Source organism: Orycteropus afer, unplaced genomic scaffold, assembly GCF_000298275.1.
Source record: "Orycteropus afer afer isolate SDZICR_OR568_19922 unplaced genomic scaffold, OryAfe1.0 scaffold00360, whole genome shotgun sequence".
Classification (NCBI taxonomy): Eukaryota; Metazoa; Chordata; class Mammalia; order Tubulidentata; family Orycteropodidae; genus Orycteropus; species Orycteropus afer.
In genome coordinates, this window is record NW_006921947.1 from 3,000,317 (window position 1) to 3,012,649 (window position 12,333).

Below are 12,333 nucleotides of genomic sequence, written 5' to 3' on the forward strand. Positions count from 1 at the left end.
CAACTCACAAGTCATTCTATTCCTTAAGGAAATCTCATCTCAGAATGCTCTCCATTGTTCAAGTTTGATTTAAAATATTAAGGAAAATTATCTGCCATCAGTAATTCTTTCCATCAGTAGAAATGAGGTTCTCAAAATAACTGTTAGAAAGCCATTACTTTATTTACTTCTTAAACAATAACAGCCAATAGATATGCTCACTTGCAAATAAATAAGAAGCCTACACAAATTGGTGCCATCCAAAAACTACATTTTGTTCCTTTAAATAACAGATCATTCTTTTAACTACCCACTCGACACCAAAGTAGAAATACGACTTGCCATCTAGAAATACTATTCATAGGAATTATCTAGGAGGGTGTTGTTGTTGTTGTTGTTTTAAGTATTGGGAACAAATTCATGTATTTTTACCTGAAACTCCTCCATAGATCTCTTCTGCTATCCTAGCCGCTTCTTTCCTATTTCCTTTGACGATATAGAAATGGGTTAGGAGAGCCAAAAAAACTTTGATTAAAAGTTTGAAGAAAAAAAAGGTAGCAAACATTGTAATAAAAATGTTTTTAAAGCCATAGAAAGCAGGACCATCGTCCATTTTGGCTTACTCTGTATAGGTTCCCGGGACTGCAAAATTTCACCGAGTTATAATTGGTATCATATGACATCTATTTTAAACCTTCTAGCACTCGGTGCTCCTATTACTGAGAACTCAGTTTGCAGGTTCTAATCTAACTGTGATTTGGCGACTGCATGTGTTGACATCCATGGTCAATGTTAAATGCACTACAAAATCTTCCTTCAAACTAGAAGCACCCAATAGTTCCAGAACCATGTGACTAAATAAATACAGTTTAACAAACAGATTTCACATCCACATTTCACATCCTATTTTTGCTACACTATCGTGGGAAGTAGGGCTGGAAAGGTAAACCAACTTCTCAGATCCTATGCGCACATAGTAAGCTATTTGACATTCATACAATGAAGTGCTCTATGGATTATATCGTGCCCCCCCCCCACTGCCAAATGTGTTGGAATCCTATACTATACTTGTTGATGTAACCCTGTTGTTTTCTTTTTTAATTAAATCTAATCTAATCACTTCTAGATTACTAAAAGAGATATGAGAGACACAGACACAGGCACACACAGGGGAAGACAGACTGCCCTATGGGGTAGCTCTCTTCCTATAGGGTTGCTATGACTCGAAATCAACTGGATGGCAATGGGTTCGACCCCGACTTGGCTTTTTAACCTCCAGAATGGTGAGAAAGTACATTTCTGTTCGTTAAAGCCACCCACTTGTGATATTTGTAGTACAGCAACCACAGGAGATTAAGACAGGTGCAAAGACACTTGTACAATGCTGGGGTCGCTCTTAATGTGAAATCTTATTCCCTGTAACATTTCATTTTCTCTCCATTTGGACATTTATGGAAGAGAAAGCCCAAATCTAAGATCTCACCAGTTCCAAACGACTGTCTACGCAAAGGTGGTACTGACTAAAAGGCCCACCTTGGATGCCACTCCAAGCAGAATGCCACTCTGGGAGCACAAGACCACTGTCTGAAATGCAGTTTCATCCATGAGAAGGCCTCGCAAGGCTCCTGATCATTCACTTTCCACTTCAAGTGATAGTTAAACGTCACATTCTCTTTCTCAAAAATGTGGGCTGTCCCCATAGAATGAAGATAATGAAATGGATGGGGAAAAAAAAACAAAACAGGTCTGGGGTGAAGGCCTCAAATGGCCTAGGAATCCCCTCTCCCATAGCTGGCCAGCGTTCACTTTTAGCTTTCACTGTTTGACATGCACCAGCTGGCCAACAGATGTGCAAGGGAATGACTTTGACTTTCCTCATCATTGTAGGTCTTTCTTTTATTCTTTGCTATCTTAGAGTTTCTAAATTCTACAAACTGTTGAAAAAGACAAGCCAAAATGAAAACTCTAAGAGCTGACAAAATGAAATCTTCTTTAACAAATGGTTTCTGCAAAACTAGGGGAGATTCTCCTAGCGCTCAGGCAAATTAGAAGAATGACTACTTATGTAAGAACTGTTTCCTTCCATTCAAAAGGCTGACCCTGGAGAAGACAACCTTGAGCTGCAACACCCAGCACATCCACCTCATGTCTCACAGCAAGAAAACAAAACCAAGCCCACTGCCATCGAGTTGATTCCAACTCATAGAAACCCCCATTGGGTTTCTGAGGCGGTAAATCTTTATCAAAGTAGATTGCCCAGTCTTCCTTCCGTGGAGTGGCTGGTGAGTTTGAACCACCAACCTTCTGGTTAGCAGTCAGATGCCTTAGGCACTGTGCCAGTAGAGCTCCCGTAAAGCTCTAGTATTATTCTGCTATCAAGGAACAGCTACTAACATATAAACTTTATCCACCAAGCTTAGATGACCTGCCAGAATGCCAGTGTACAGAAATAACCAGAGGAACGTAGTATTTTAGCTCTTCTCACGTTTCTCTTTCAATTGTACTCTCAGAAGGCAATCATTTGCCCTTGTCAGACCAGTGAGGTACATTGTGCTACTGTATTTTACTACACACTCGTCAGCTTTGTTTTGGCCTTTTCAATTGAAACATGGCTGTCTTTTCTGTATTACCAGCAAAGTGGTATCTTAGGTTTCTCTAGAGAAACAGAAGCAGTAAGACACACACGTGTGCACGTATACAATTTATTTGGAGGAATTGGCTCATGCAATTGTGGCAGCTAACAGGTCCAAAATTCAAAGGGCAGGCGACAGGCTGGAAATTCCTGCCATTGTATGTCCGTCCCCAAATAGGTAAGTTAGGTCCTGATGTCTGTCATAGTCTGAAACAAGAATCCTCCCTTGAGAAACCTTTGGTTTTATTCTTAAGGCCTTCAACTGATTGGACAAGGCTCACTTACACTGGAGGGTAATCTGCTTTACTTAAGGCCAAATGATTTCAAGCGCTAATCACATGTGTCTCACAGCACCATCTAGACTAGTGTTTGATCCAACAGATGGGCACCATAGCCTAGCCAAGTTGGCACATAAAATTAACTATCACAGTTGGCCTTAAGCAGCTCAACTGTTTAAAGGTTCAAATGGAGTATCTCGATTATTCCGGAGAGATTACACATACTCTATTTGAGCACCACATTCGAGATGAGCGCAAAATGCTGCTGAACAGATGGCTAATGTACAATACCTTTTACAAGAGATGAACTCATCGACAACACCAGGCTTTCTCAGCCACAGCACTAGTGCCATTTTGGGCCAAATAATCTTTTGCTGTGAGGACTGTGCTGTATATTGTAGAATGTTTAGTCACATCCCTAGACTCTCCTCACTGGATGCTAATCCCTCACCCAGCTGTGATGACCAGAACTGTCTCTAGACACTGCCAGATGCCCCTCCCCCCAGCTGAGAACCACGGAGGCAACTCCCCAAAGTACTGTTGACTACATATCAACACTTTCTGTATAGAACTTGAATTTTCATAATTTCATATGCAGGGATGATGCAATTTAACATCTGTTGTTAGGAGCCATTGAATCAGTTCTGACTCACGGTGAACAAACAGAAGGAAACACTGCCCCGTCCTGCACCATCCACACAGTCCTTGCTGTGCTTGAGCCCATTGCTGCAGCCACTGAGTCAGTCCATCTCATTGAGGGTCTTCCTCTTTTTTGCTGACCCTCCACTTTACCAACATGATATCCTTCTCCAGGGACTGGTCCATCCAGATAACATTTCCAAAGTACGTGAGATGAAGTGTCACCATCCTCACTTCTAAGGAGCAGAACTGGCTGGCCTTCTTCCAAGAGAGATTTGTTTGTTCTTCTGGCAGTCCATGGTATATTCAGTATTCTTTGCCAACACCCTAATTCAAGTGTATCAATCCTTCTTCAGTCTTCCTTATTCACTGTTTAGCTTTCACATACATATGAGGTGACTGAAAACACCATAACTTAGGTCAGGCACACTTTAGTCCTCAAGATGACATCTTTGCTTTTCAACCCTTTAAAGAGGTCTTTTGCAGCAAATTTGCCCAGTATATGTTGTTTGATTTCTTGCTGCTTCCATGGATGCTGAGTGTGGATCCAAGTAAAACAAAATCCTTGACAACTTCAATCTTTTATCATGATGCTGCTTATTGGTCCAATTGTGAAGATGATTGTTTTATGTTGAGGTGTAATCCATACTGAAGGCTGAAGTCTTTGATCTTCATCAGCAATACTTCAAGTCCTCTTTGCTTTCAACAAGCAAGGTTGTCATCTCCATTATCACAGGTTGTTAATGAATCTTCCTCCAATTTTGATGCAGCATTCTTCCTCATGGAACATCTAGCCAGATTCTTTTAGGAATGGCAGGATAAGGAGGCCTTTAAAAATAATTCACAAGAGTAAACATAGACCTGTAAGACCAGCAGTTTGCCAACAGTACGTGTTGATGTAAATAAATCAAGACATATGAACGAAGCTGACTTTTCACCACTGCTTCCAGCCAAAGGGGGGGAAGAGCTGAGTGTCTGGAAAGGAAATCAAAATTCCAATTTCTGGAGTCTCTCAGGGTGGCATACAGTTAAGCTTTTGATTACTAGCAAAAGTTTTGGCCATTTGAAATCACCCAGAAGTACCCTGGGAGACAGGACTGGTGACCTGCTTCTAAAAGGCCTAAGCCTTGAAAACCCTTTGTGTGGTAGTTGTGCATCAACTCGGCTAGGCCTGGTTTTGAATGGCTGGGTAGCTGGATGTAGTTATTCCCCATGAGGAAACTGGTGATTAACTCCATGGCGGAATCTGCCACAAGCAGCTGAGTAGCTGCTTTAGGGATGTGGTCTGCTTCCAGTATATAAGCAGAAGATTTTTGGAACGCTTGGACCCTGCATGTACCATCTTGGGACTGTCTCTGGGCATGAATTAGTGCCCTGCCGTCTTGTTTGGTAATCTTAGGACTGTGCCTTTTTACGTGTTGACCTTGGGTTTGCCAGCCTCAGCAGCCAGCAGCTGCCTGAGTTAAGAAAAGCCTCCAGCTTCAGTGGGCCAGGAGCAAGAGGCAAAGCTGAAGCCCAAGGTTGAGGGGCTTTCACCGAGCCCCTAGAGCTGGCACTTTGAACTCGGACTTCCAGCTTCCTAAACTGTAAGAAAATAAACTCCTGTTTGTTCAAACCATCCCATTTGTGGTATGTTTGTTAGAGTGGCACATGAAGTAACCAAAACACTATGGTACCCAGTTCTATTCTCAGACACACACAGAGTTATCATGTGTCAGAATCACTGTGACAGCAACGAACAACATTCAGAAGCTACAAACTTTAATGACAAATACTCTAGTATTACAAAAAAAAAAAATCAATCTCTCTTAAATAGCTCATGAGATATAAAGTACACAACAGTTTGGAGAAGTATTGTCTACCTCACCAGATAATTCTCATGCAGTGAAAGACAAGGGTCTCTTCAAATCAAGAAACAAAGGTGCAATTTGAACTTGTTATTCCATGAGAACGAGAGAGAATATACAAGAAATAAAAACAGCATCATCTGAAGGATTTTTCCTACTTATGAACAGACCAACCAACACATCAGAGTCCACTGAAAAAGAAAGCTGGGGGTGTGTGCTGCTCTGCTAGCAAATAATACTCCATTCGTAAAGCAAGACAAACTCAGAAAATCTTCAAAATGTCATTTTGGGCTTTATTTTTGGGCATGTGGCATGTTTTAATAAATGTGTAACTTTTTATAATACTAAAGGAAATACAGAATATTTTTTAAAATCCTTATCATCATAAGCTCATCTTCAAATAAATAGTAAGTAGCAAGCTAGCACGATATGCTGTCACATACTGACCAGTGCAATGCTGAGTGATAATCAAGGGATCCAGGACCCTGGAAAATTAAGGTTTACAGATGACAAGCAAATTTACTTTCCATTTGCTTAAAAAAAAAAAAATCAAAGGAAAATAATTTAAATTAGCAAATGACGTATTTCACGTGCAAAGACAGCTTTAAATCCTTTAACATTAACACCAAGTACACAAAATAATTTTGAGGGAAAAAAAAAATGACAGCACAGTAGTATCCTCTAAAAAATTGCTGAATAAATAAAACCAAATGTTAGTTTCTCACTTTATCACAAATGTTGGCACTGTTACATTTCATATTTTTATCTAATTCCACTTCTCCACATGAAAATCCAGTAAGATTTAATGGTTTGGATTAGTCCCCCCTCCTTTTTTCTTTCTAACCAACCAACCAGCCAACCCACCGCCATTGAGTTGGTTCCGACTCAAAGGAACTCTACTTTCTAGATTTTATAAATTACATGCTGGCATTTGTTGTTTTAGTACAAACAAAATAGTCTGTTTCTTCTACATCAGTGGCAACCAATTCAGTCATGTTAAGATACCTCTAAGCAGCTTTGTGAATGCTATCGTTAAAGATCCTGTGAAGAACCACAATACTGACAGAATTTATCTAGTCCACCCACAAGTGCCTTGTCCTTTTGATTTCTGTCTTTTGTCACAAAAATACAATCTAACGAGTTCTAAGAATGAATACACTGTGTGGCTAATTTGGGGTTAAAAAACCCATGGCTCTGGGCAACCATCATTACAGTTCATAGCCACCCACAAAGAGATCATGTTTCTCAAAATTTCCAACTCTGATTGATAAAAACAAAAAATTCTGGGGTAGAGACTTTGCACACTGACAACACTTATCAACATGAGTGAGGTCACACGTGAAGGGTAGTGACTTATTGCCAAGGTGTGGGTAGCAGCTCGATACGGGGATGGCACACCTTGTCCATTCTGCTCAGAACACAAGAAGGCAATTACTGAAAACAGAGTCATGCGCTGACAGGTGTGGATTTGATCAGCGACAGTGATATCTGTATTTCAAATTAGTATTGCAAATGTAAAAAGTCTTTTCATAAAGAAAACAGACGACAAAGGCTCTACCTAGGAAAACGTATAAAGTAGGATCAAAGAAGTGCTATATGGGGGCATGCTGGACCTTTTACACCACGGCATGCCAACTGTTCCTACAATGAATAATAAGCCATGTGAGTACAAAGCAAAGAGGGAATGCACCTCTGGTCCCTACCAGCAGGAAGTACCCAGCTTCACGTTCTAACAGAATAGGTGTTCAAAAGATGCTGACAAGTAAGGGACCATCTTACTGGAGACACCTGCTGATGATGTGACACTTACTGAGTGTACCCAATAAATGTTTAAGAACAAGACACAACAGTTCACGTAGTTCTATTTACTAAGGAAATCTTGTAAACATCTGGTGAATGTCTAATGAACGGTACAACATTAAAAACTGGCCAAAACATACCCAGAAAACGTTTGGCCGTTCAGCACCCAAAACTCCCAAAATATGTTAAAACACATCTGCTAGAGGGATTTTATTAGTCTCAAAAACTGCTTACCTGAGTGGCTTAAATTTTCTCTCAAATTATAAATAAGTGCAAAGAGTTTGTACCCTCAGGGATTGCATACATTTTTTATCTTGCCTCAAAACAAAACACTAAATGAAAGAGAGGTAGCATAACCTATTAAATGAACTTTGAAAACAACAGCTCGGTTTATTTTCAGTAGTCTCAGTAGAGCTAGCACAGATGTTTACTATCTTAGTACCCAGGCTGTCTTCTACCTGGGTCCAGAGTTACTCTTCGCCCTTTCTTTTACTGCAAGAATATTCATGAGTCCAGGCCCCGTTGGGCCCTGAGGCATCTACTGCAACATCAATGATAGAATCTGGGGTCATCCATCGCAGGAACGTGAGGAAGAGAAAGTTCAAGACCACCAACAAAGCAAAAATAGAGCCTGCTACTGGGCCACAGTGAGAGATGAGTCGATCCAGTCGTTTGTCTATGGGTAAAACAGCTTCCATGGCCACGTGGTCATACACCTGGAGGGAAGAAGACAGGGAATGAGCACTCTGACCCACGACTGACTCCATGGACCCACGGCAAACGACAATGTATACTTTCAGGGGCATTTTCTACATCAATGCACAGTGAGCTTGCTTACCTTCTGTCGTTGCTTTGTTTTCATATTAATGATGTAACAAAATGAATGAAGTTAATCAGAGTAATTCCTGCAATTCAATAGAGAATACTCATTCTGGGCAAGATATTGGGCCAGACATTGTGTGATCCAAAGACGAACAGGCCATGGATCCTCTCCTCTAGGGGATTATAATCAATTTTTAGAATTCCAAGTTGCCCTGGTGGTGCAGTGGCTGAAGCACTCAGCTGCTAATTGAAAAGTTGGCAATTTGAACCCACCAGCTACTCCACAGAAGAAAGATACAGCAGTCTACTCCCCTAAAATCTAAAGCCTAGGAAACCATATGAGGCAGTTCAACTCTGTCCTGTAAGGTTGCTATGAGTCAGAAATGACTCGATGGCATACAAGAACTAGAATTCCAAGTCTTGAGAAGTCTGGGCAGCTTTTCAGATCACCACTCTGGTAGCAAAAGGAACTCAGCAGGGACTTCCTAAAGCAGGGCTAGCCTTCTAAGGCTCCTTGAATGCTAAGATAACATTCACCTGTATCAGACATCTACTCCAAGACAGATTTACAATCTAGTGTGCTTCTGGGCAAACCGGGCTCTTCCTTTAAACACCCATGTGAGACCGTGTCTCTGAGCACTGGACGGTGAAAACATGTAGAAATACCTCATGGATTTCAAGTAAAAAGGAGAGGAAAGAGATGGGGGAAATTGTAGTAGATGGTATAGGGCAAACATTGGCGTTATAGTCTAAAACATTAAAAACCAAAAACTTTAAAAACATACTTGTTTAAAAATAACATACCAAACGGGTCAACACTCATGTTCTTTACTTGATCATGACCTGTGCTCATTCTCCAGTTACCAGAGCCGTCAACAATCCCCTTGGAACTCAAAGATACAACATACAATGCAAGTTCTAAAGACCAACAGCCTGGGAAAAGGACAGGGCATCTCCATCTAGCTCTTCTACCCTGAGGCCATTTCCAATGCAAACTTTCAAATTATTATGCTGAGACTGGCAAGTTGTAATTCAAAGAGTTTTTCCAGCCTGAATTCCCATTGAATTTTGTGACCCATTTTCTAAATGGCACAGGTAAACGGAGAGGGACAAGTTGCAAAGGACTGAAGTATCTGGTGTGGAACAGGTAGAATTAACGAGCAGCTATAAACCAACCTGGCTGCCCCCTTTAATTTCTAGGGCAATTTGTGATTTTAAGTGACAAAATACTACTACTACTACTATGAAGAGAATGTCATGGATGACAAATCATTATAGATAAGGATTTACTGTATTCTAAATGTATACAAACCCACTGCCATCGAGTTGATTCCAACTCATACCGACCCCTATTGGGTTTCTGAGGTGGTAAATCTTTATAGAAGTAGATTGCCTAGTCTTGCTTCTGCGGAGTGGCTGGTGGGTCTGAACCACCAGCCTTCTAGTTAGCAGTCAGATGCCTTACCCACTGTGCTACCAGAGCTCCCCTAAATGTATACAACTGAGTATAAAATACTGTATCTATATCTATCTAGCTAGCTATATATAGCCATCTACTTCCGTAGTGATTAGTGATACTGCCTCAGAAACCCAAGGAGTTGGATCTGACTCGATGGCAGTGAGTTTGGTTTTTTGGTTTATATATACATACATATACATATGCACATATATATAAACACATATATAGCATTTTATACTCTAGTATATATATAAAGGGGAATTCTGGTGGTGTAGTGCCTAAGGCATTTACTGCTAACCAGACGGCTGGCAGTTCAAACCCACCAGTCACTTCTCAGAAAGAAGACTAGGCAATCTACTTCTGCAGAGATACTGCCTTGGAAACCCAAGGAGGGAAGGGTTGCTATGAGTCGGAATCAACTTGATGGCTATAAAGGAGCTGTAGTGGTGTAGTGCCTAAGGCATCTGACTGCTAACCAGAAGGTTGGTGGTTCAAACTCACCAGCCACTCCACAGAAGTAAGACTGGGCAATTTGCTTCCGTAAAGATTTACTGCTTTGGAAACCCAAAGGGGGTCGCTATGAGTCAGAACTGACTTGATGGCCTGATGGCAGTTATTTTATTTATTTAGTTTGTGTGTATGTGTGTGTGTGTGTGTGTGTGTGTGTATGTTTTCCTATTACTTTAAGTGTTATAACTAAAAAAAATTTTGTGGTTTAAAAAAAAATCCTAATTAGTTCCTTTAAAACATGCTGACAATTGCCACCATTAAATTCTTGCCTCTGAATTTATTATTTGCTATAGTTTTGACTTCCAAGGTTTACATGATGTCTATCAAGGTCAGGTTACAACTTAATGAGCTGTGGTCCCTAATCAGGGTGGAGATTTAGATGGCAATCACCAATAAAAACACACCTGTTGAACCAAACATCCCTGCTAACCAAAACTCCAGCTCTGCTCCTAAAGGGTGCTATTAGAATCCACGGAGTGGCTGGACAGCAGTGGCAAGGAATGTGAAGGTGAAATGCTGAGTGTGAAAAGCCACCTAGGTGATCCTGATAGGCTCTCTAGACAACAGACAATCAGGGTTAGACTTCAACTTCCAAAGAGAAACAAGGAAAAGGCAGCCATTTCATATGAGTGGTCATATTATTTTGGTGTAAAATGTAATATATGTCAATTTCTTTTTTTTTCATTCTCAATTTTTATCATTTTATCAGTTTCCAGTAACAAATTACCACAAACTCAATGACTTAAAACAACAAACTTATTCTGTCACAGTTACAGAAGGCAGAAGTCTCAGGACCATCAGGTCTACATCGAGGTGTCTACAGGGCCATGAGGCTAAAAGAGTAACCCTTCTTTCCTTTTTTCTACCCTCTAATGGCTGCTGGCTTTCTTTGGCTTGTGGCCCTATCACTTCAGTCCTCAAGACCAGTCTCTTGAAATCTCTGCCTTCTGCGTGTAGTTAAATCTCCCTCATATAATAGGATATATGTGATTGCATTTAGGGCCTTCCCTGATAATCCACACTAACCTTCTCATCTCAAGAACTTTCATTTAATCACATGTACGAAGTCTTTACACTGCAATCTTTGAAGAGAAGAGTTTGCACACTTGTATTCAAAAGTGGCTTCACCTCAAGTGCTACAATTTCCATTCCAAACCCGTTAGTAAAGCCTTATAGTAATGAGCTATTCTCTTTACTCAGCTCCCTCGTCAGCCACTTCAGGTGGTAACGTGTTGATCCACAGAACAAACTAACAGCATGATGCAAGCACCTGTCTAAATGACTGCCTTCCCCACACTGCTGTCTTTCTGGTTCACAAGTAAGAGGCAGAGCTGCTTCCACTCAGCCTGCCACTTGGTGTTAAGAGGGGTGAGGCGGACAAAGGAGACTGACTTAAACACAGGATGGAAGTGTGTGGAATGAACGAAGTCTCTAACTCAAAAGGGGGAGCATCTGCCCCGACTGTACTTTCCTTCCTAAGAATATTAATCTCTTCTCTGGCCTCATCCTTCTGAGGATTCTCTGTTGCTGCTTTTCTTTCCCATGGTTTCTTCAACATTCATTGTGTTCTTTTTAAGTCTACCTTTTTATATTCTCAATCAGCCCCCAAAATGCAAAAATCCTTTTCCTGTAGAAAACTACAGCTGTTGTTGTTAGAAAACTACAGTAGCTAGCAATATTGACACAAGACCAAACCAGTTCAGTCGTGGCCAAGGCAATGAAATTGGAACAGACCTGAATGTGTAAAATGTGGGTGTGCTGGAAAAATAACTGGAATGAAAAATTATGAGTGGAAGCCCTGGAATGGGAGATTCAGAAGAGGTGCAGTTAGCCTTTTCAGGACCGAGGTGGGAGACTGGATTACTGCCAGGACTGTGGAGTGTGACACACATTCAAAGCAGTGCAGTCGGCCCCATCTTTGAGCCGGTTTCTGCCTCTGCCTGTCAAGAGATCTGGTGCTATGCAACGTGCACACTGCCTTTGTTTTCTAAGAGGAAGATTACGTTTCTAAGCAGGATGTCAACCCGTAATTTCAGTCTGTTCTGGTTTCACTTTATCAATCATGACTGAACCTGAAAGAACCAGTTGGAAGCCCTGCTTAAGCCCATCATACACCAAAAGTAATGTAACATTCATTTCTTTTCATTTGAAATTGATTTCATAAACTTAAGCAATAGAACATAAATGGTAAGCCCATACGTAAGGAAAAGCAAATGTGTACACGTGACACCAAGGAAGAGTTCCAACCTAATCTTCAAAGATCCTTTCTTGGCCAACAAACATATGAAGAAATGCTCACGATCATTAGCTATTAGAGAGATGCAAATCAAAACAACAATGAGATACCATCTTGCTCCAGCACTAGTA

General features: G+C 40.9%; 1 protein-coding gene across 1 annotated transcript in view; it reads right to left on the minus strand.

Annotated features, from left to right (window-relative positions):
* Window positions 1-7,645: 7,645 nt before the first annotated feature.
* Window positions 7,646-12,333, minus strand: part of PIGA (phosphatidylinositol glycan anchor biosynthesis class A) — a 12,404-nt gene continuing 7,716 nt past the window's right edge. The window contains exon 4 of the mRNA XM_007952844.1: window positions 7,646-7,891. Coding sequence (XP_007951035.1) covers window positions 7,646-7,891 — 246 coding nt within the window. The remainder of the gene's footprint in view (window positions 7,892-12,333) is intronic.